A 24907-nucleotide genomic window follows, 5' to 3' on the forward strand; every position below is an offset into this window, starting at 1 on the left:
TTTGGTTGCCATCATGCTCAATTTTTAGTAAGGCTTCCTAGCAAGTACCTGAGAAACATTTCAGAAATCTCCTTTTGAGGCTTTGGAGATTAATGGAAACACCATTACATCTCTTGGGAACTGACAACTGCACCTAAGAATGGAGGACTGGCAGTTGAGGAATTTACAGACAAAGCAATGACTTTCTTTTTCAGCTTGCTAAAAAGCTGGTAGTTGATTGAACATACTCCTAAGAAATTTTGAATGATTAATATGGCTTTCTTGGGAGGCCAGTGGAACGACATGCATTAGGAGGATATTCTTGTTCCAAAAGGCATAAGGATTAGCCCCAGATCTATAGCACAGATGTAAGTCTTGGAAGTCATTCTGGATAATGTTCATTGAGTGTGAGCACAAGACCAGAGAGAAGACTCTTCCCTAAGGCAAAACATCTGGTTGTAAGGTCCTGGAGTGGGATGACAGTATACTTGAATGGTGGGATACGGACAGGATCAGTCATCAATCCAGGTTAACCCAGAAGGAGTTGGAATGGTTAACAACTGTTCTCTCTAGGAAAAAGGAGAGTTGGCCTTCAGACTCCAAAAGATTTGAAGCAAGTCTTTTTAAACTCATAACTGTCCCTTCTGGAAAACCCCTTTGGTAATGCAAAAAGTAGAAAGATCTGGTCAAGGCCGATAATACCCATTTTACTATTGCTTAGAACAGGTGGGAAAAGCAGTTTCCCTTATCTAGTCTGGTCCAACACTCCCTCTCTGATATTGAACCTTGTCCTGTGGAGACTCCTCTTGGGCAAATACCAGACCAGGGATAAAATTGGACAGAGAATTCCCCTATCCCCAATGTGTCCACTTTGTGAAAAGGAAGAAAATGTTCTTTTCTATTTTGAGCCAGCTTGGAAGGAAAGCAGATTTGGAGGAGAATTCAAGGATGGATGAAGAAGGCAGGACTCAATGAGAGGCTGAACATGAGGATAGGTCTATTTTCAGGCTGCTTTGGACAAGGCATCCCTAAAAGTTTGAAATGTCATCAAGGTGGTTACGATCTGATTTCTCTGGGAATGCAGAAATCTCTTGGTCTGCAGGAGCACTCTTAATTATAGGAAGCCATCTGATAGTTTTACCAAGCTCAAAGAGAATAGTTAGTTAGCTCTCAAAGGTCTTTAAAAGAAAGGCCCAGACTTATAAAGTTAATTACACCAGTCTCTCTAAAGCTTAACTTAGACTTTGCTAAACTCCCTTAGTGGGATTGATGCTACTTCAAGTTTGTGGGTATCGAGGATAATTCCCCTGTTGTGATGTTGTAGATATCTTTACTTTAAAACAATTTTCCCATTATCAAGAATGCTAAAAACAAAGCAGGGAAAAACCTTTGAAAGCCTCCAAGAGAACCAAACAACCACCATGTAAGCATTTATAAACTCAGTTGTGTTGGTCTCATAAAATTTTGAGGAAAGATACAAACTCTAAGAAACTAGGCCACCAGAAAAAAGCACTACCAAGGATAGATCTTGTTGCATGTCAAATCTGCTGCACCTGCCATAATGATTTTAACAGCCATGTGCTTGGCCATTCCATTGTATATAACTTGTAACCAGCAGATAACCGATAGGTCACATGAAACTATTGAGCATCTGCGCTAAGCCATTGTACAAAACATCAAACTTGAAGTCACTGGCCAGTTTCTCATATCTTGATCCATGGAGCCATTTTGAAACGCATTAGGGCATCAAAATTCTTCCTATCAATTGATACCCATGACACCGTCCCTTGATAGTTTAAAAGATCAGCCCATAGGCTGACAAACAGCCACCAACACATTGCTTGAAGATTTGTGAATTCATGTGCTATAGCGCTCCAAGATGTCATCCACAGTCTTACCAACAACTTTTTCTAGCTCTGCAAGAACTTCATCATCCAACTCTGAGCATGAGACAGTAACACCACCCCCATCACCATAGGGCCTGCAACACCAAATCTCTCATGAGTTCTATTGAAGCCCTTTCTTATTCAAGTTAGCAATCCATGTCTTTGGACTCACAGAATACCTCAATATGGCAACAGAGTTCAAAATTATGCACTTTGTATGTACACGGTTTACTCTGTTTTTAGAAGTGTCTTACAATGCTAAAGGCACAGACTGGTACTGTGTAACAGAGGCAGACCAGCTCAAGTGAACGAAAGGAATATGATAATACTGCCATCATGGACTTACAGTCTTTTGAGTATACAATGGGGCACCTTTGTATGGATGGTCAAATGGCAAGATTGACATTTACAGGAATGACCACCATCTCCTTCTCCTTGAGGTCACTCAACTAGTGAAACTATTCCAGGAAGGCCAATGCTCAAAATGGTCATAATACAATGATCTGGGCATTCAGTCTTAAAACAAAAGCGCAAAAAATGCAAAGAGTGGTATCATTGGGAATGATGAATGGCAACCCATGGAAAGAAATGTCACAGTTACCCACTCTTTACACTATGCTGGTGTAATGTCTAAGTTTCAAAGTGTGAAAAGAAAGGGCAAACCTGTCACTGCTCATTGAAGGACTCTTCCTGCAAGCAGATACAGGTTCTTCATGCTGCCTTTTATGGTGATGATCTCTTGGTGTTGGGTGTGGTGACAATGTATCCAGGTTACTGATGAAACTTTTCATGGTTTCGGGGTCTGCCACAAGAGGAAGCAAGCGCTCCAGCAAATTCGCAGTTTCTGTTGCTAACAAAACAGCATTGTTGTTATTAACCCCATAAACATCATGATGGGTACTTGCAATATCTACATAATGCAGCATTCGGGGCCAACAAGCCTGCTGCTTCTCATAACAATAAGGAGGGCCGTGATGTTGATGATCATGCTCTTTAAGTTTCCTGACATACTCTTCTCGTAATGCAAGTGCTGTACTATCTTTTGTTCTACGATCCACATCAACCGATGTTCCTGCTGGTGATGTTGTAGCTGCAGGTGACTGCTCTCTAGGAGATGTATCTACTCGATAGGGAGAGGAGGAAGAGTGTTGTGGGTTGACATTGTTACCTAGATTCTGATCAAATTTTAGTGGAGATGGGCTTCTTTCTCTGCTGGAGCCAGCCACGGACCTCGTAGTACCCTGCCCATTGGGACTTCTGCTTGATGATGTTGGTGAATGCTTGCTGTTGTGAACTTGTCTTGGAGAAGCATCCATACTAGACTTTGTGCCTGTATTTCCTTCAGTGCCTGAGATTTTGCTATGTTTTGACATTTTGTCCGAAGATGTGGAGAACAATGGAGATTCACACCAAGAGCCAGTAGCAGTGCTCCTATCCTTTGTGTCTGGATTTTCCCCAGCTGCACAGCCCTCATGCCTTTTGTCCGGCTTATTTGCTCCTCGGCTTTTCATCTCATTTGCGTCTGTATAACAAGATTGTGAGCATCCCATACGCAAAGAAGAATAGGCTACAAATGTGACAGGAGATGGAGGCTTGCTTGGTAGATGATGCCTAGAGTGTCCGTGGAGTCGTCTATGCCGCCTGCGTTGATGATGATCTGTGACAGAACTTTATGAAACCTATTAACAACAGATTGTGTGGCATTCTTAAAAGGTTTGTAAAGGCAAAAGCCTCTGGTAAAGGATTGCAGACTGCAGTGAGGTTCCATATCATTTAGTTACTCAGAAGGTGAGGAAGAATTATTTACAAGGCAAAGGGTATTTGTAGGACGCACGTTACAACATACGTTCAGGCATGTATCTGGAACTCAAGTGCTGATGTTCACTGTTCTCACACTGTTGAAGGAATGCTTTTATCTTGTTGGGACTATCTTTGCGGCTTGATTTTGAGCTGCTGCTGGGCATGGTCTCCCCTGTGTCAGTTGATGGGCTGCTCCTCATCTTATTGTGCTTGGTTGCAAGTGGAGTAATTGCGAGAACAATATCACCTGACACCAAAATGCCAATACCTTTACACCAAACTTGGAACTATTTTCTGGCTGCCCATCTTCATGGGCAAATGTGCCCGACTACTAGCACTGTGATAAGCTATTCAGACTTGACCAAGAAACAGCTGAAAGACTCATCAACTTGAAGCATGAAATGCAATAACAAATCTAGCAGAACAAGAGCTTTGTAGAATTTGCATATTCATATATTTGTATGTCTTTGGAAGCTATTCCAGGGAAATGAATACCAGGATTGTTTACACCATAGTCTTCAACAAGAATGTTGTCTTCTTGCTGGCCATGCCCATCGGTTTCATGATGATGACTAGCTTGAGCAGGAGAATCATCATTTGTTGATGAGGAACGGAAGTTATAGACATCACGGAGCTCGTCAAATAGAAGATTGAGGATTTCTTCATACTGATGCATCCTCTTCTTTTGTTCTTTGTACAGTTCCCTCTCTTTACAAAGAGCATGATATTCTCTCAAGATTTGAGTCAGGGATGGCATGTCCTTGCCCACCTGATTCAGAAGTGCACCACATTTGTGAGTACAAATTTCCTCATGAGCTCTCAGCACAAAGTGCATGCGTGCATTAAGTCAATCCAGGTGACAAAGCAATTTGTTGGAATCAGCCAAAAAGGCACAAATAGTGTGTAATTTAGGAGTCTTTAGACTGAAGAGAAACAATAGCACAGCTTTGTATGTAATTAAAGCCGCACACTTTCAGCTTGCTTGCTGAAAACACCAAGTGGATAGGTAAACAAGGGTGCCTCGGGTGCGCCATTGCATTGCAGAAATAGGTCAGTCTCATTGATTACTTGCAAGCAAATCAGAAAAGAATTATGGGAGTGATTTCTCTGTTTAATTTGGGCATCTCTGAGTGCACAAAAGTGATTGTGGAAAACAATAGAAAGTGGCTGTGGTAAAATAGACAAAAAGAGAGGAAAGAAAATAATACAGAACTGAGTGTGGTGAAAACACAACAAAAACATGGGTGGAAGTAAGAACTGCCATGTGTGAAAGGGAATTTTGGATAATTTGATGCGCAAAGGTGCACTTCAACAAATAGTAATATCCTAGAATCGATCATCAGAAAGGCAAAAGGACCATCAAAATGTGCAATTCACCATTAGAACATCAATCTCTTAGCGGCAATGCTGTAATTAAGTGGAGTCCTTCATGTTATACATTGGGAGTCTTTCAGAAGTGAAGATTATTAAACAACTGCAAGAAGAGAAAATTGACTGTGCAATGAAGGAGTGTTTAGCGTCGAATGTAAGGATTCAATGGAGTGAAGAAACTTTGCAGGCAATGGAGGCCAGAATACACTATCAACTTACTCGCTCGGAATAAACAGAGAGGCAAAACTGGGAATGTGTACCTGGGGGACTGTCTTGACAGGGGTCTCTTGGACGAAGCAGTTGAGGGTTTTGACGAGATTGTTCTCTTTGAGGTACTGCCCCACTAGCAGAGCCTCCTGCGCCCTCTCGTACGCAGCAGCCATGGCCTCTTCAAGACGAGAAGCACAATTCGATCTCTGTGTATTAGTGTTGCGGTCGTCTTCTCGAGGGAATCATGGCGTCTTGATGGAGGATCGCAGCGAGCGTCTCGCCTCAGCTTGAGAGAGAGCGAGCGAGAGAGGGTGAGAGGGTATGGCATAAACCCAAAGGGCACGCCACCCTTCGAGTGTTGCCCTTTCACTTCATCCGTCTGCATTTTGCATTGATTAGGGTAGAGGTGCCAGTATAAGGTCAATACATTGTTTTGGCATCTTGCCAATACAAATGGAAAATGTCATTTTCTTCTGTCCATCGATTTTCTATAGCTAATTAGCTACTTGAAATCTTTATCGTTGCTCCCTACCTCCAATGTGCTAGAGGGAGATCACATCTATGGGAGAAGAAGATCGCCTAGAGAAACTAGTCACAACAAAGCAAGTCATGCTACCATTGGTTCATAAGTCCAAGAAAGAGGCGAATGAAGCCACCTTGAATTAGCGGTATGACCAATTTGCTTTTGGGCGCCTATCCATTACTTGCACACTTACCCTAATGGGCATTGGGCTTGGGCTTGTTTCGTTTAGTTGATTTGGGTGAGTGGGAGTCATGTTGCCCCAACGATAAAAGTGGGGGCAACACAAGGTTCAGTGAGGCTACATTGCCTATGCAGTCGTACCAATGGGTTTGGAGATGATACCATCATGTTGCTGAGAAAATGTCAAAGTTTGCTAACAAAATCTCAAAGCAAGAGAGTGATTGATAGATCACCAAACTTCACCTTTCTATGGACCAATAGAAGTCAATGGTGTTGCTAGTTCTACGTTAAACCTTACCTTTTCATGAGGATTTGTGAGGACTTCTCGATGTTAAGAAACCTTGCTAGCATAATAGGCGCTAGGTACAATTGTGTGCTAGTGGGGCGAGGGGGGACTCCCTCCCTCCTCCTTCCCCTCCCCCCCCCCCCCCCCCCCAACCCCCACCCACCCAGCCACTAACATCAAGTGCAACCTTGCCCTAATGTTATCTATTGAATGATTAATGAGCATGTTTCCTTTGGTTATAGTAATTCTAATATATATTATTATATTAATCCGAGATACATGCTCAACCTTCTTGTATACTTAAAAGATATAGGGTGAATATTATGCTAGCGCAGAGAGAGAACAGATGACATAAAAGAAAGATGTAGAAATATAGATAGATTAACAACACACTAGGGACTGGAAGATGGGCCAGTCCCCCCCCCTTTGGAGCTATATTATTGACAAGGAGCACGCTCCTCCATTACACATAAACCAATTCTTATCTTGTAGGTCTTGGGAACAAGATCACGGTTCCTTGCACGGTATACAACCGGCTAACACTTGCATAACTTGGAAGTTGGCACCTTTTGATCCTTCTTGAATCTCTCCTTCTCTTCTACACAATATGTGTAGGGATTTCCTCTTGGAGCTTGATTTTAGTAGAGCTTCCACATCACTTGCATAACTCGAGGGTTGGTGAGCTTGAACTTACACAGATCCTTGCACAACTCGAAAGTTGGCTCCTTTGATCTTCTTGATTTCTCTTGTTCTCTCCTACACAATATGTGTAGGGCTCTCTTCTTAGTGCTTGATTTTTAGTAGAGCTTTTGCAACACTTTGTGAGACTCGAACCACCTTCTCTCCTTCTCTTGCATGAATGCAAAGTGATGCTTTCTTTACCTCCAATGTGTGATAGGGAATTTTGAATTAATGGACATTTATGAGTTTAGAGTGCACTTGTATTAATTTAAGGTTAGGACAAAGTTCCAACCTATTTATTTATTTTGTAGCTGAAGATTGCTATGTATTCAATTTTGTGGGTTTTATCTTATTATTTTCTAACAATTGTGAATGCTTCAATTGATGGTGTAGAGCAAGCAACGGTGGCGTTGGGAAGCATCGGGCGATGGCGCGTATTCAGATTATCTAGAATAATTATTATTTTGATGGGCACGCGTCTTATCACTAAAGACGTGGCGTCAATATTTATTTAGACGCACTTATTTATTAAAGCGCTTGACAAAAATTTATTATTTTTGTATATCCATAGATGCTCAGTTTAAATATTTCATTATTGACAAATTGTATTTGGGCACATCCCAACTTTTTGGACGCCCAAACGCTTTATTCTTTATTTGGGCAAAAGTAAACACAAAAGCCAAGAGCATGCTAATTGTAAGTTGGGCTATTTTTTATCTTGGAGATTAATAAATTTATAAATACATGCCTTGTGAAGCGCTCACACAAGGCATAGGGAGAGATTATACCCAATTTGTATTTTTGTCTCATGTCGTCCAAACGTGTATTCTTGCTTTATGAGCTTTTGTAGAGTTCTTTGTTCTTGGGGACCTTCCGGCGTTCACTACACGCACATACAGTATCCAAATTGGGCACCAGTGGTATCAGAGTGAAGCTGAGATTAAGGGCTTACAATCGCTTACCATTTTACATGGAGACGAGACTCCTGGAACGAATGGGCTCTACAGGCAGTCTCGTGAACCGTTAATACTAACGTATTCCTGGTGGTGAAAAACCCCCTGCTGTGCTATTGGATCATGAAGAACCTCTTCTAGAAGCATAAGATCACCTCCCAAGCTCCTTTACATGTGGAAGTAAATATATTCAAGCCAAAGACTTTGGAGGATGCGATTTCTTTGGCACATGATGCTGAAGACAAAATTCGAGGATGAGAAAAGTGACCGCAACAATTTTCAACTAATGGTAACTTTGGTACAAAGCAATTCAATTCTAACTTTCGAAGATTCAATCAAAATCGCTTTGTTCCTTCTTCTTTTCGTAAACCCTGGACTCGATCTTCTACTTTACCATCAAACACAAATTCAAACCCTAAGCCTTCTCTCTAGCCAAATCCTAACATACCCAAATTTCCAGCCCTTACCAATAATGTTTCCAAAGCAAAGTCTATAGTTTGCTACAAGTGTCATCAACATGGACACTTAGCAGTGAACTGTTAACCCAAGAAGCAAGCTGTTCAAATCAATCACTTGGGAGCGACTAAAGACGAAGACCATGAAGATATGTCAAACTTCACTGAAGATGATGATGATATCAGCGATGCTTTAGATACTTTACCAAGTATGCCAAATCCTCATTCATTATTAACGATGAAATGTTTTGTGCATGGTCAAGAAAAGATTGTTTTGCATGATGATGGAAGCACACATGATTTTATTTCTGCAAAGTTGGTAAAAGAATTGAATTTACCTACTGTTTTAACTCATTATCGCATAAAGGCTGCATTCTTAGACACTAGATACAATGGTACACAAGAAGTTCATGATTTAGAAATTAAAATTGTCGATTATGTTGAGCACAAAAATTTCTTGGTTGTGCCTTTGCAAGCTAGTGATATTATTTTAGGAATGCCTTAGCATCACAAATATAATCCCGACATAGATTATTCCACACATTCTATGAAAATTCATCTTAACGGAAAACAAATCACATTATATGGAATGCACACCATTGATCTTTTTTCCCTGCTTAGCCACACACAGGCTAAACGTGCATTGAGAAAATGTAGCAAATCATACTTAGTATGGATGAATGAAATTGAAGCTAAGAAAAATCAGATGCATCCTATGCATGCACAATTTCTTTCACAATTTAAAGATTGTTTTGCTGCTGATTTACCCCCTAGTTTACCACCTCCACATCCTAAAGATCATAAAATAGATTTAATCCCAAGTTCTCAACCACCATGTAAAGCACCTTATAGATACAATCTGATTGAACAGAAAGAAATCCAAGCACAAGTTGAACCGAGGACTCATTAGGACCAATAGTTCTCCTTTTGGTGCACATGTCCTATTAGTCAAGAAGAAAAATAATACTTATAGGATGTGCATTGACTATCGTGCCTTAAACAAGATTACTATTAAGAATATATATCTTATTCCTAGGGTAGACAACCTCATGGATAAACTACAAGGAACCACTATTTTTAGTAAGATAGATCTCAAATCTGGATATCATCAAGTATGATTGAATACACATGACATTTTCAATACTGCATTTAGAACTCAATTTGGTCATTATGAATTTCTTGTTATGCCTTTCGGTTTGACCAATGCACCAACTACATTCAGTTGTATGATGAATCGTATATTTTTTAAGTATTAGAATTGTGTAATTGTTTTCTTTGATGATATATTGGTTTTCAGTAAGAATGAGAATGAGCATTGTGAACATCTATCTTTGGTTTTCAAATTATTAAAAGAGAATCAATTATATACTAACCCTGACAAGAGTGAATTTTTCCAAACCCAAATTGAATACTTAGGTCACATTGTTTCTTCTAATGGTATTCATGTTGATCCTAAAAAGATAGGGGCAATTTTGAATTGGTCAATCCCTAAAAATATGCATGAGTTACGTTCTTTCTTAGGTTTTACTAACTTTTATAGAAAAATTGTGAGAAAATTTTCATTGCTTGCATTGCCTTTGACGAAATTGTTAAAGAAATGTGTTGTATATCATTGGTCTGGCAACCAACAAAAGTCTTTTGATTTTTTGAAACATGCTTTAACACTTGCACCTGTTTTTCTTATTTTAATCGACCATTCTTTCTTCACTGATGCTAGCATATTAGGAATAGGAGCTATCCTCATGCAAGATTCACATTCCATAGCCTATTCTAATTGCAAACTTAAACCCTTTGAACTGAAGTATTCCACCTATGATAAAGAATTATTAGCTGTAGTTCAAGCCTTACGTCAATGGAAACACTATCTAATGGGATCCAAATTTATGATCAAAATAGACCAACAAAGTATCAAACATCTCCTTAGTCAGCTACAAATTTTTTGCAGTCATATTAAATGGGCTTCTTTCATTCAAAGTTTTCATCCACTTATCCAATATCAACCCAAAAGAGAGAATGTTGTTGCTGATGCATTGAGTAGATGACCAAGTATCCATGATATTTCTGTTCTAACTTTTGATTTCCTTATTCCTATGAAGGATACCTATGACTATGACCCCAATTTTCAAGCTAATTGGAATAAATTGGTTGCTAATAACTAGATTCCAATTGATTCTTTGTCTTTTTCTAATAGATTTATGTTTTATGAGAAAAGATTGTGTGTCACTATTTAATTTAGATCATTTGTGTTGCAGAAATTCATTGTTCTCCATATCAAGGCCATAGAGGTATTATTTCCACTTTAAGAACATTGATTGAAGATTTTTACTGGCCACAAATGGAATCTAATGTTTCTAACTTTGTTTTTAAGTGTTTAATTTGTCAACGAGTCAAGCGACACCATGGTAAGCAATATGGTTCGTTAATACCTTTACCAATTCCTGAACGTCCATGGGAACATATTTTAATGGATTTTATAAATGGTTTGCCTAACACACAAGCTAATCATGATATGATTTGAATTATAGTAGATCGATTTATCAAACAAGCATATTTTCTACCATGCAAGAAAACATTAATTGCATCTCAAGCTACACAATTGTTTTTGAAGACTGTTTTTACTAATCGTGGTTTGCCAAAAGTTATTATTTCTGATCGTGATTCTAGATTCTGTAATAATTTTTGGACTACTTTGTTTGCTAATTTAGGTACTAAGATTGATTTCTCATTTGCATTCCATCCTGAAACCAATGGGCAAACAAAAGCTACTAACATTACAATTCTATATCTTTTGTGTGCATACACAATTTCAAAACCACAAACATGGGATACACATTTACATCTACTTCAATTTGCATACAACAACACACCACACACAGCTACACATAAAGCACCTTTTGAAATCATTTATGGACATAGATTGCCTACACATGTTACATCATTGTCGAACAAAGTTAAAGCTGTTGATGATATTGCCAATACACATGCTACTATTTTTGCTCAAGTTAAAGACATGATTGTGAAAGCCCAACAATCATACACTAAACAAGCTAATAAGAAAAGAAAAACCATGAGTTTCAATGTTCATGATTATGTTTGGTTACGCATTGAAAAGAGAAGATTGCAAAGTGTTGAGAAACACCCTGTTGTTAAATTAGCACCTAGATTTTATGGACCTTTCGAAATAATTCATAAGGTAAATGACAATGCATTTAAATTAGAACTATCCCAACATTGGAAGATCCATAATACTTTTCATATCAGTTTATTACGACCTTTTAGAGGCCAATTACCTATCCACCCTATCTATGAAAACCCTCCTTTGTTAAAAGAAGAAACTAAAATCCTTGAACCTGAAACTATTCTAGGCACTGACTTTATGACCACTAGAACTGTAGAGTTCTTTGTTCTTGGAGACCTTCCGGTGTTCACTACGCATGCATACAACATCCGAATTGCGCACCAGATCCAAACAAAAAGTCACCTCGTTTATCTTATCTGTGATCTTGAAAGGGCCATAATAGTGATTAGAAAGCTTAACCACTTTGCCCTTTTGACCTTTTTACTTCCTCAAGCGAGCCTTCTCAAACTTAAGAAGAACATATTGTCCCAACTTGAGATTTAACTTACGACGATGCTTATCAACTTCGTGTTTTCTCTTGTATCCTTTGGATAGCAGCTTTTACTTGAGTGAAAGTTGTATCAATGTCTCTAACAAACTCATATGCTCTACAAAGATCTTATCCTTCGTAAGAAGAATGGGTGGTAAATGAGGCTTACCATAGACGATCTCAAAGGATGCCTTACCAGTACTAGAGTGCATCATGATATTGTATGCAAACTCTACTAAAGGCAAATACTTTTCCCATTCTCTTTGATTATCAAAGACATAGGATTTCAAAAGGTCTAGAATAGTAGAATTAACACTTTCACTCTGCCCATCTGTTTGAGGATGATAAGAGGATGAAAACTTTAACCGAGTCCCAAGGTTCTCAAAGAGAGCTTGCCAAAAGAGGCTAGTCATGCAGGGATCTCGATCTCTTATAATGGACTTAGGCATGCCATGAAGCTTGAAAATATGAGCAATGAATAGCTTAGCCATATTATTGACTTTGATTGTCTTTCGCACATGTATAAAGTGTGCTTCCTTACTGAATCTATCAATGATAGTCCAAATTGCATTGTTGCTTGCTTGTGTGCGAGGAAGCTCTATGATAAAGTCCATGGCTATACTTTCCCAAGGCTCATTGGGAATAGGTAATGGCTTCAGTAGACCAGGTGGTTTATGCTTGTCATACTTTACTTTTTGGCATATCTTGCACTCGCTGACATATCTTTCAATGCCAGCTCTAAGAGTGGGCCAAAAGAAATATCTTTCTAATGCTTGAGTAGTGGGTAGAATATCCCTATGTCCAGCATATGGAGATGCATGTTCATCCATTACCTTGTGTTGCAATAGTAATACTACACAATTTGCTTGATGAGGATACAAATAACCATCTTGAATCAAGTAAGGTGTAATCGATGTTGAGATATTTGCAATCACACCTAATGTAGCCGCTTTGTATGAGGCAATTTGGGCTGAAGACATGTAGGCTACAGAAATCCCATATGCGCAGAGAGGAAAAATTGCTACCCATCCAGTAACTATAAAGCATTGTACTTGACTACCATTTTTCATATGGAATGAATACAATGTCATGATGCTTTGTACTTTCAGTTAAGTATCTTGTCTTTGTTAGTCCTACACAAGATTGTGTTTATGAGTCCAAGCTTCCATCTGGGAACCTAATTTACTTGTGTAATAGTTGGTCTTCAGTCCTTGGTCAATGTCATCATGAGTTCAGTCTATGCCTATAAGCCGCCATAGCCATGCTCTAGATCTGCATCTTTTGACATGGCATCAGAGCTCAGTTAAGCATGGCTTAGTATGTCTCACGTCTCCTCTCTACTCCTTTAGCTCCTCTTCATCCTTGGATAGATAACCCCTAGACAGCTGAGGATCAGTATATAACTTCATTTTTCAACTTCATCTTCAATGCACCTTGTGGCAGCCATAGCCAATCTGCACCCTACCTCCTTTGAGCTCTTGGATCTCTTCATAGAGGCCATTTCAGCTCACGATTTCTTCTAGAGAAATGTTCCTCTACTCTTGGCAAAGCTCCCTTGTACATCACAACCTGACATTACTCGTTGTTGAGCCCAGCATTGCGTGGATTTCCTGTTGCTATTTGAAGTGTGCCTGTTGACAGTTGTACGGTTGAATCTGTGCCTGCGTGCTGCAATTTACCCTGTGCCTATAGGGCATTTAAAGCCTACTACGTCAGCTTCCTCTTGATGAATTTTGAGCTCAAATGCTTCACTCTATCTGTTGTAATCAAGAAAAAACCAGAAATCCTGGAGTTGGCAGCCATAGCCAACTTCTCAAAAGTTCTTCTTCCACCTCATTTGCTCATTCCTTGAGACTCAAAACATCCATTGTCACTCTGATCTATTTCACTGCCTCATTCAAATAAGCAAGGGACCGATACATTAGTTTTCAACTCTTTTTGCTAGTTTAAAAAAATTCAAGGATTTGAAGTTGAGTTCCAATGCCAAACATGAAGTTTTTTAAGAGGGTGCTTCTCAATAACATGTACCTTATGGCCCATTTACACTACATGGAAGATGTTACTCTACCTACAGGAAGACATGGAGCTTCCTATATCCAAATGCTATCAGTGTATCCATTTGAAGGCCTTGAAGACATGAAAGTGCAAAAGTTTGAAGACATGTCCGCTGCCTCAAAGATTGTACCTTTGCTTGAGGGGGACCATAAAAAAAAGAACCAGATGACTAATGCAAGCAAAGTCCATGAAAATGATGACCATGAAGGAAAGATCAAAGAGAAAAAGAAGAAGAAGAATAATAATAAAAATCATGAAAACTCTGAAGCGGCAAGTAAAGTGAAGAGCAAGTACATGATCAAAAGAGCAAGCTGGACTACTCCATCAAGAAGACCTACAATGAATTGAAGATCTATGTCAAAAGTAACACTGAAAACTACAAGGGCCTGCAGGTCCTTTATCCAATTTTTTACTAACTTTTTTAGCCTTGTAATGTCTAGCCCAAATGTCTTTATCATAAGCTTGTAAACTCCTCATGTAGCCTTGTACTACAGCCTCTGTACACTTTGTGAGGCCCCTACTACAGCCTCTGGATGACCATCATGTTTGTGGTATCCACACTTAGCCTTTTCTATGACAGCCTCTAGTGTTTTGCCATGTTTTTTGTGTGCCCACACTTTGCAGGTGTTGCTTTCAACAAAGCCTCTACACACTGTGTACTTTCTGGTTGTGATTGAGGAGGGATGCTGAGATATTTGCAATCACACCTAATGTAGCCTCTTTGTATAAGGAAGTTTGGGCTGAAGACATGCAGGCTGTAGGAATCCCATATGCACAGAGAGGGAAAACTGCTACCCATCTAGCAACTATAAAGCATTATACTTGACTACCACTTTTCATATGAAATGAATACAATGTCATGATGCTTTGTACTTTCAGTTAAGTGTCTTGTCTTTGTTAGTCCTACACAAGATTGTGTTTATGAGTCCAAGCTACCATCTTGGAACCTAATTCACTTGTGTAATAGTTGGTCTTCAGTCCTTGGTCAATGTCATCATGAGTTCAGTCTATGCCTATAAGTCGCCATAGCCATGCTCTAGATCCACATCTTTTGACAATCGACTAACTTGAGTTAAGCTGATTCCATATGGTTGAGAAGTTGGAATTAACTGCATACATTTTGGGTAAATCCATGAACTCGTTATGTTAAACAGTTGTGATTGCATTCACTCGAGGTCGCCGTGATAGAGCATCTGCTACCACATTCTTAGTTCTAGATGTGTGAAGGATTTGAAAGTGAAACATAGATAATAATTTTGCCCAACGCATCTATTTCTCTGAGAACTTCTTTTGAGTGAGGAAGAATCTTAGACTTTGGTGATCTATTTTAATTAAAAAAATATGCACCAAGTAAATAGTGTTTCCATACTTGAAGAGCATGTACAACCGTCATAAGATCTTTCTCATATATTGGAGCATGTAGCTCATGATCCTTAAGGTGTCGGCCCTCAAATGCTATTGCATGATGCTCTTGGTTAAGCACAGCTCCAATGCAATCCCTAGAAGCATCACAGTAAACTTCAAAAGGTTTTTGAAGATCCAGAACTATGAGAAATTGTTCTTGAGTCACAAGAAACTTAATTCTTTCAAAGGCTTGCAGTTGCCTTGATCCCCAGTGAAAAGGCACTCGCTTCTTAGTAAGGTCATGTAGAGGAGATACAACATACGTAAAACCTCGTATGAACCTCTTGTAGTATGAACATAGGCCCAAGAAACTTCTAACTTCATGTATAGAAGTAGGTGTAGGACATTCAACAATGGCTCGGATCTTCTCAAGATCCATTCTCACCAAATTGTGGAAAACAATATGACCCAAGTAATGAATTTTCGAAAGGAAAAGTTCACTCTTCTTAGCATTGACCTGTAGTATATGCTTGCGAAGCTCTTGAAAAACAATAGATAGATGTTTTCTATGCTCTTCTTCAAACCGTGAAAATATTATAATGTCATCAAACAAGACACTTATGAACTTTGAGTGAGGTCTAAAAATTCTCTCTAGCATTTGATTGAATGTGGCGGGTGCATTAGTCAAACCAAATGGCATGACTAAGAACTCGTATAGTCCAAATGTTGTATGAAAAGCTGTCTTATGAACATCTTCACGTGTTATCTGTATCTAGTGATAGTTGCTCTTGAGATCAATGCAACTAAGATACTAGCCCCTTGCAACTTATCTAAGATATCATCTATCCTTGGGATAGGAAAACGATTCTTGATTGTGATCTTGTTCAAAGATCTATAGTCTATGCACATACGGTGTCGAAGCGCATAGGGTTGAAGGTCACCATAGGGGTTTGGCAAGAAAACTGGACAAGATAGATGGAGACGTGTCTTCAAGAGATAAGTATATTACAGTGAATGTTTAAAGGTTCAAGAGGTACTTCACGATCAATCACAAGGGTTTGAGAGAGAATAATGTACGGGGGTTCAAGAGCTTAGACTCCGGAGATGGTAGAGATAAGAGAAGGATTGAAGGTTTCAAGCCAAGTTCTTGAAGATGTTAATACAGCTTCCAACTGCATGTTCTTAGCAAAGATCACAAGAGTATTATCTCATAAGTTCTAACTCAAATCAAGCTTGTTTTCGTGACTGTAAGAGCAATCAAAAATTATAAAATCAAGTACAATATGTTGTCATGTATCATAAACAACTCTGCATCCCATCATTCATACATGATGCTATAGCATGAATCAACTTTGCATGATTACATTCAATGTAGACTGCTAGGGACAAAAGCTTATGAGTCAATTACAAGGCTTGTAAGGCAAAGAGACTTGCTTCAAGAGAGCTTCAAATTGAGTTCCTGATAAGGATAAGTTACCACAGCCAAGAAATAAGAGAAAAAGCTCCTCTTAATTCAACTCAAAGCATCTATGAATGATCTACAAACATTGCCCTGCCATAAGGACACATAATACTTGCATATTTTGACAAGATGTCTTTTGTAGAGTAAGAATAGGGGTGGCCATGCCACCCACCTCCTCCCCCTCCTATAAAAGGAGCACCCTCCCCCCTCCCTCGTCCACAGAGAACGCCCCCCCTCCCTGCTGCATCACCTTCCCCCCCTCCGTTCGGTAGCTGCACAGCCCCTTGGGGCTTCCGATTGAGTCTTCCCCCCCCCCCCCCCCCCTCTGTTGCAAAAAGGCCCTCTGGTGGTCCATAGAGGCAGCAAGCCCCCCCCCCCCCTCATGGTGACAGCAGGTAGCGGCACCCTCCTCTGCCCCTGCGAACAGCACCCTAGACGTGTGAAGGGGAAGAAGAAGTGAGGAAGTGGGAAGAGAGAGAAGAGGGAAGAGAGAGAAGAGGGAGAGAGGGAGAGAAGAGAGAAGGAGAAGAAGAGAGAGGAGGGAGAGAGAGAAGAGGGAGAGAAGAAGGAGAGGGAGAGAGAAGAGAAGAAGAGAAGAAGAGGGAGAGAAGGAGAAGGAGAGAAGAGGAAGGAGAGAGAGAGGAAAGGAGAGAAAGAGGGAGAGAGAGAGAAGGAGAGAGAAGTAGAAGAAGAGGTAGAAGGAGAGAAGAGAGAAGTAGTAGTAGAAGAAGAAGAAGAAGAAGAGGTAGAAGGAAGGAAGAGAGAAGGAGAAGAGGAAGAGAGGGAAGGAGAAGAAGGAGAAAAAGAAGTGGGAGAGGAAGATGAGAAGAAGAGGAGGGAGAGAGAGAGTAGGAGAAAAAGAGAAAAGAAGAAGAAGAGGAAGAGGAGAGGGAGAGAAGAGAAGGAGAGAGAGAGAGAGAGTAGGTGAAGAAGAAGAGAAGAAGAAGAAGAAGAGAGAGAGAGAGAGTAGGAGAAGAAGAGAAGAAGAAGCAGAAGAGGGAGAGAGAGAGAGAGAGTAGAGAAGAAGAGAAGGAGAGAGAGAGAATAGGTGAAGAAGAAGAGAAGAAGAAGAGGGAGAGAGAGAGTAGGAGAAGAAGAGAAAAAGAAGAAGAGAGAGAGAGAGAGAGTAGGAGAAGAAGAGAAGGAGAGAGAGAGAGAGTAGGTGAAGAAGAAGAGAAGAAGAAGAAGAAGAAGAAGAGGGAGAGAGAGAGTAGGAGAAGGAGAGAAGAAAAGAAGAAAAAGAGGGAAGAGAGAGAAGGAGAAGAGAAGAAGAAGAGGACAGAGAGAGAGAGAGAGAGGGAGGGAGAGAGAGTTGGTGAGAGGTGAAGGTTCAAGGAACCACACTCAAGCCAACCCCTCATCGGCGAAGGACCCCTTCCCACAACTTTTCCTTCCCGAGCCGGACATCTTGAAGGCCGTTAAGGTCCGGTCTATCCAAAATCCGGATGGAAATGGCTCCCAAAAAGAAAGTCAAGGGAAGTGTAGGTGCCAAAGCTACCACTGGTACCGGTAATGCAGGAGAGGCGAGCGGAGCAACCAACGCAATAAATGCCCCTATGATCATGAATCAAACGCAAGTTCTTTAGATATCCTATGCTTTAAAATTAATTATGTATTATTTCTCGTGGAAGAAATAAAGGGGTTAGCTACATGCATGGAACAAAAACACACCTTAGGACTTTTTGTTTACTCTAAGCGCTAGTTTATATGCATGAAATGGTAGCTTTTACACACATAGAATGATAAGGTTTTTACATTATTTTACATAAAATAATAGCTATTAAACCAGTTCAGTGTATGAATAGTCATTTAGAATTCATGCTTCACCATCATGACTAAAAGAAATGCATGAAATGATAGTTTCCGTTCGTAAGATGCGATTGCGCCGATGGATAAAAACCTAGACTTTCATATATGCAAGTCACATGTGATCCGGTGCATTCGGAATAAGTATTCGTTGCCAGAGTTAAAGGTCGTTTAGGATGTACAAATATGCTAAACGCACCATGTGCATCATGGGTAATGATGTTTAGAAAACTCTGTATAGTACCACCCTAAGTGAGATGGAAGGGACACATGCATCTAGATTGTATCCCTCAAGGCCTAGATGAGGAACCTTACGTTGCCAAGTGTATTAACTGAACTTGGTTAGAACTGGAAGAATGAAAGACCCTTGGTTGGGTTGTGAATAAGGCACGTCTGTTGCCTTGATTGACCAGCTAATGCTTGAGTTAGGGTTAAGATACCATAAGGTAAAACCCAAGGGAAAGAGCAAGTCAAAATAAGTTAGCTTGCCAAGAACATTTTGTTGCATGATCTTGTTTGAGACTACTGGGATCTCGCCAAGTTGCAAACGATCTAGGATCGGATGCTGGGAGTATCCGAGAAAAAGACCCATGATCAGATGCTGGGAGCATCCGGGAAAAAGGAGTCACACCTTGGCAGTTGGTCGTACAAACGGCCTCCGAAATGTTTGTGATTGTACACTTAGGTGCATTATTTGATCTCCTTTGCTTAAGAAACTAATTCAAGGAAAAACACTTAATGCTTTAGGTTAGAAGCCTGGAGGGAGAGGCATGAATAGTTACCTCCGACTGTTTGCCTGGCCCTATCCAAGGGGGTTGTTAGTTGCACCAGGTATATGGACCTAACCTGCCACGAGAGGTCTCTCCATGGGTGCTGCTTGGAGCAGGAGGACGCTTGGGTGCCAGGAGAGGCTCTGGCCGTAAATTCCTTGCCTCCGGATCCCACACAAGAGGCCGATTTGACTCGAGATGGGATCTTGAGGCCCATGTACTAGTCAACGAGCAGAACTTGGAGCAGCAATCCCATAGATTGCTGGGATAGCCTTCGGGCATGATATTGGATGTACTTCGAAATTATGATAAATAAAGAACAGATATTTGAGGAAAAGGAACTTGCTTTACATTGTTTTTGTGTCAGTGCCTAAGTTACGTGAAGGAACCCGTGATTAATTTGATTAATTAAGGAAGCTGATTTTGCATGTCAAAAGTAATGTGGTAGGTAATTAGATAACTAAAGCAAACCAAGGAAAGTGCCGTGGACGTGACTTGACTTAGGTCTGCCGTCCTATGGAAGGGTGGTCCTAGTTAGCTGGGAACTTTTCTCAAATGACGAGATAACAAGACTATCATGACCTAGTATCAGTAGGGTTAGAATCCCGATTTATGTTGTTTTAGGGGAAAGGAATGGGACTATGCCTTATGGCAGGAAGGTTGAGTTTCGCATCCCTCTCGTTTCCCATTCTCCATGAACCAAGTGCAGCATGGATCTACTTTGACTCCGTTGTTTCTATGCAAAGTGGTTACGCTAGCTTCTTCCTAGAGACCTTGCTGATAGGGAAGGAACCCTGACCTCAGGTCGATCCTAAGTGGGAACGGTCGAACACTTCCGCTCGAGGCAGACTCAGGAAGACCTAGATCGCAAACCCGGTGTCATTTCTTGCGAGTGCTAGGCGGAGCTTTCTAGACCCTCCTACCGATGGGCTACTAAGACGTGTCCAACAAGCGGACGAGCGGACACGTTACAAAAGCCTTTTCTTAGTTGTATCATCTTTTCTTAATAGAATAGCTTTTTTTTTTCTCTCCATTTTTTGGGGGCATGTGCCATTCAGATTACTTGGTATTGTGTCTGTATGAGTTTTGTATATATTCGGTGATGTATGTGTGGTGTACTATCCTTCTTATGAGGAGTTGAAGATGAAGATGGACCTGATTGCGAAGCTGATGGATGGTGGTTTGTGATTTTATTTGATTGAGAGACAGAAGAAACCTCTTATATCTTTTATGAATTTGTCATAATTTTTTGTTGTTTATAAGATGTGTTAATGGATAAAGGGTTTTCCTTTTGTTGTATTCTTTATTAGATACAAGTTACAAGTTGGGGTCGTGGTTGGAAGGTGTTCTTAAAGATGCTAAAGAAGATTAAGTTTAGTTGTTTGATGAACTTGTATTCTCTTTTTCCTAGGTCACGAGGATGCTCCCTTATTAAGTGTGGGGATATGTTGAATGTTGAAATGACTTGTGTTTTTTGGTTGATTTTTGTTATTTTTGTGGACTAAATGAATAGTTTTATATTATTATTGTATGGTTTGGAAGTGGTTTGAGAGTGTTTTGGATAGGGTGAAATGGTTTTGATAAGCTCATGATGTTTTTCAGTAGAGATACAAGGCTTTGTGATGTTCTGATATGTTCTGTTGATGTCTTGATAATGTCTATTTGGTTCCGATAGCTTCTGTTTTGTTGCGTTTTTCTTCTATATGGAAGGATGGAGTAATGATTGATTAAGTTTGAGGTTGTTTAAAAGCTCATTGAATGGTTTTTGATGATTTTTATTGGTTTTAGTTGAGCTGGATACTTTCTGTTGACCTTCTGTAACCCTTTGTTGAGCTTCTGTAGATCCTCTATTTTTGTTCTGTAAATCCTTTGTATGCCTCTATATGTGCTCTGTTGGATGAGGGTGTAGTATGGGAAAGTTTTCTAGCCTTGGAAATAGGTGAATGCAAGTTCAAAAGTGCTCAAGGAAGTGGAAGAAGTAGTTGTTGAAGACTCAAGAGAAGACTAGAGTGAAGTGACAGTAGTGAGCTATGAAGAGTCACTATAGTGGCTCTGGTGACCTTTCATATCAGACACACCTCTTGGGAGGGGTATTCACGACCAAAGAAGGGTTATTGTGAGTGATTATTAGATATTGTAGTGAGGATATGATGTAATATTGAGAGAGAGAGAGAGAGAGAGAGAGAGAGAGAGAGAGAGAGAGAGAGAGTCAGAGCAATTATATGCAAAACAATGTATATACTTATGAGAGATTGTAAGAGAAAGCTATGGAATCTTTCAAGATGAGTAATATGTGATATCTTTCCATTCAAAGTGGTGTATAATCTTGTGTTTTTGTAGTCTATCAAAGAATTCTATGTAGAATATGAAGAGAATGATGGATTCTGTTAAAGTTAAAGCCATTGAAGAATTGTTTTTATGAAGCTGCGTGAAGATTTCTTATTCCTGGTGTTCTTTTCTTTGTTGAGATCATATCAAATATGAAAAAGATGGCTGTTGATAGTGCAAGATAGATTTTCTTGCAGTAAAACCCCATTTCCTTGGTGCTCCTTTTGGGGCTCCATTGTCTCTCTTTGTTATTGTATTTAGTTTCTTGTAATTCACACATACTCAATTTTTTCTATTTTTTTCAGCACTATCATGATCTGTGATACGCAATCTGTGTGCTCTATCTGGTAAATGAATCCAACTCCCCATCCTTGGTTAGGTCATTGACAATGAAGATTGGTTGAGGTTTTTAACCTTCCTCAACTAAGTCAACTTCTTTGACTTTTATTGGGCCTTCTATTGTTTCATTGGGCCCTTTCCATTTAGCTTCCAACAACATTACTATTCTATTCCCCTTTTTGAATTAGGTTAAATATTTCAAAAGTTCGTGTGGTTTCTTTTGCTTCTCAGTAATAGTAGAGTTTTTCTCATTGTTTCTTCTTTCTTCCTTTAATCATTTGCATGGTAAGTGGACCAAAAGATCCTGTATCAAGTTTTAGGAAGTGACAGGATCTTTGGATCACTATTAGAGTTGATTTCCAACTCAAAGTTAAACTCACAACCATTGCTCAAAAAGTTTGTTTCTCTAGGTGGCCATAGCTCTAAAGCAATTTCGACTTCGTATATTATAGTGTCACTGAATCACCTTAGTTGAGCCTTGCCCATTCATAGTCCAATACTCCTAGATATTCTAACCACATGTACAATCACAATCCATTTTGACAATCCCATTGACAAGCAACACTAGAGGTTTCATGAGTTTAGAATCGATGATTATCTATCCAATTGTACCATCATTATTGTAGTTAATTGTTTCAAGGTCTAGGTGTGGGGTTTCATTCTTTGATTCACAATCTGTATAGGTTCTCTCTACATCTTCTGCCTCAGAGAATTCATCATTAGTGGCTACTTCATCAATGCTTTTGTTCTTCTTTAGGAGAGCCCAATTGTAGAGCAAATTCAGGTCATGTACCTTCTTCCAATTCCAATGTCAAGTTTCCAAAAGGTCCTCAACTGATTTGAGGTTTGCACTAGGATTACCTTGTAGTATTTCCTTGAAGTATTCTAGGATTCTCATTAACTCCAATTTGTCTGTAGGCACACAATAGGTCATGCAAGCTCCTAGTTTAGCACTTTTAGACATCATGTAGATTGGGACTAATGGTAGTTGATCTCCTATAGCACTGGCAATTCCTTTCTATGTAGCATTCTTCTTGGTGTGATTGTGGCACGCTTATACCTATCCTCATCATCTAAGAAGGCAAAATCAATCATAGCATCTAAGTCGATGGGTGATGTCTTCCAGGTATCCATCTATATTCTAGCTACTTCTGAGTGGTTGCAAAAGAACATCAACCCATTTCCCCAATCCTCGATCATTGAGGCATTGCCCATCCATGGACATTCTAACATGATATCATAGGCTATCCCGATCATGATTATAAACTTCACAGAGAATTGGATCCTTGCAAACTTAAGTAGCCAATCCTTCAACCATTTCTACTAGTGGATTACCTAAGGCCTACAAGACTGCATGACCTAGAATGCTAACCCTTACTCCTATGTCAATGATTCCCTTTCATGTTGCATTGCCTAGCACAATGACGAGTAGGACTATGTACATTTTTGTTCCCTCCCAAAAGAAATTAACTTGTAGGGTCCTTGACACAAGGTTTAGAGTTAGGCTTGGTTTATATGTGATTGCATCCTGACTTGGCAGGGTGGTTGTCTCTGGTTGATTAGGTCCTTCAATCCATCTTTTCAAAGTTTCCTAGAGTCCTAGGCTTTGCTTTAGCAACTTCTCTAGTGGTAGGGACACTTGGGTTGAGGTGATTGTGCTAAAGTTACTCAATAGTCTTCCTAGCTCCTCGAACTCCTTAAAGGGTTGCTACTAGTGGTCATTAGTAGGCTGCCTTGCTGTGGCAATCTTGTTTTGCCCTTGTGATGGCATTTGCGGTGTTAGATTATCCTTTTTCCCCACATATGTAGGAGAACCAAGTAGATTCACACTCGAGAGTTCATTGATCTCATCCTCAATTATTGGTTCTATGTCGTTTAGGTGTGCATGCACCTCCCTTACCCAGTCTCACTAACCTTATCCACAATCTCTAATTATTGTTTGGGATTATGATACTCTCCAACTTGTGTGCTTCCTTTCTCTCTCATTTTAGGAGTGTATGTTTTGGCTTGTGCATCAGTAACATGCTTCTCCTTGGTGAGTGTAGTGGCACTATCTATTTTTAGCATAACTTTGGCTTCAACTTTCTTCTTTCTCCTTTTTCAAATTTTATTTTGTATGGACATTGTGTCCAAGTTGCTAGGTCTAGGTAATGAAATTCCAACCTGTTTGGATTGACCTCATGTCATGATGTTTAAAGGATTTGGGGTGGCCTCATCGTTCTATATTTCAATGCTGAAGAGTCCTAATAACATAGATGGCACAATTTCTGAGATGGTGGAAGCGTTTTGCCTAGAGAGGTTAGCATATAAGTGTGTGACACCGCATTCAGGGCATCTCAAATTTGCTTTATCCTTATTATCTTGCTCTTTCTTGAGACATCGTGATGAAAAATGTCTTGGATGATTGCATGTCTAAAATGTGAGTGGCCCTTGGCCTTGGCTTCCTCCAAGATCGCTACCTTGCCCCCTGCCCAAAGCCATAATCAAAACTAGTCTATAATCCATCAAGATTGGGTTATCCTCTTCATTGTAGGTGACATAAGGACTCATGTATGCCTTTTCATCCAATGGTTCTTCCATAAAAGGCACTAGGGTGTCACTCGATGAGTGAGTTATGATGGGCCGCCCATGTGGTCTAGATATTCCTATCATATAAATTTCAACCCTAGGGACTGTTGATCTCTACTCATTAGGTGCTGCAAGGACAATGGAGCTTCTCTCCTAGAATTGAATTGCATGTTCTTAGGATAGAATGGCAATGGGTGGGGATGTTGATAAAGCAGCCGCCTTAGCAAGCTGCAATGTATTGCTTCATGCCCATACCTACCACAATTCATGCAAGGAGGCAGCCTAGGGTCAAGGTATTTGGTT

The 24907-nt window shown here is 39.9% G+C and overlaps 1 protein-coding gene across 2 annotated transcripts; it reads right to left on the reverse strand.

The window, feature by feature from the left end:
* Positions 1-1384: 1384 nt before the first annotated feature.
* On the reverse strand, positions 1385-5618 carry LOC148012771 (uncharacterized). Of its 2 annotated transcripts, XM_087669412.1 has the most exons (6): positions 5297-5618; positions 4161-4434; positions 3712-3912; positions 3034-3522; positions 2529-2709; positions 1385-1960 (listed from the first exon to the last, which is right to left on the reverse strand). In XM_087669412.1, exons 1-6 carry the CDS (start codon positions 5417-5419, stop codon positions 1837-1839), a joined length of 1392 nt encoding a protein of 463 aa, XP_087525538.1. In that variant the 5' UTR covers positions 5420-5618; the 3' UTR covers positions 1385-1836. The 2 variants fall into 2 exon arrangements, with proteins under 2 accessions (XP_087525538.1, XP_087525537.1); XM_087669411.1 differs by having other exon boundaries at positions 2529-3522.
* Between the last annotated feature and the right edge of the window lie 19289 nt (positions 5619-24907).

This window comes from Lygodium microphyllum, chromosome 27 (assembly GCF_053477565.2).
Source record: "Lygodium microphyllum isolate KBCC chromosome 27, Lygodium_microphyllum_v1.1.10, whole genome shotgun sequence".
Taxonomy (NCBI): domain Eukaryota; kingdom Viridiplantae; phylum Streptophyta; class Polypodiopsida; order Schizaeales; family Lygodiaceae; genus Lygodium; species Lygodium microphyllum.

Bases quoted from the DNA above. Each gene is read 5' to 3' on its own strand.
- LOC148012771 (XM_087669411.1), bottom strand. From the start codon at position 5,419: ATGGCTGCTGCGTACGAGAGGGCGCAGGAGGCTCTGCTAGTGGGGCAG. The intron at 3,523-3,711 runs GTATGTTGTAAC...GTTCTGTCACAG, and splicing joins TTCCAGATACATGCCTGAAC to ATCATCATCAACGCAGGCGG. The intron at 1,961-2,528 runs GTTTGCCCTTTC...TTGGTGTTGCAG, and splicing joins CCTTCAATGAGCAGTGACAG to GCCCTATGGTGATGGGGGTG.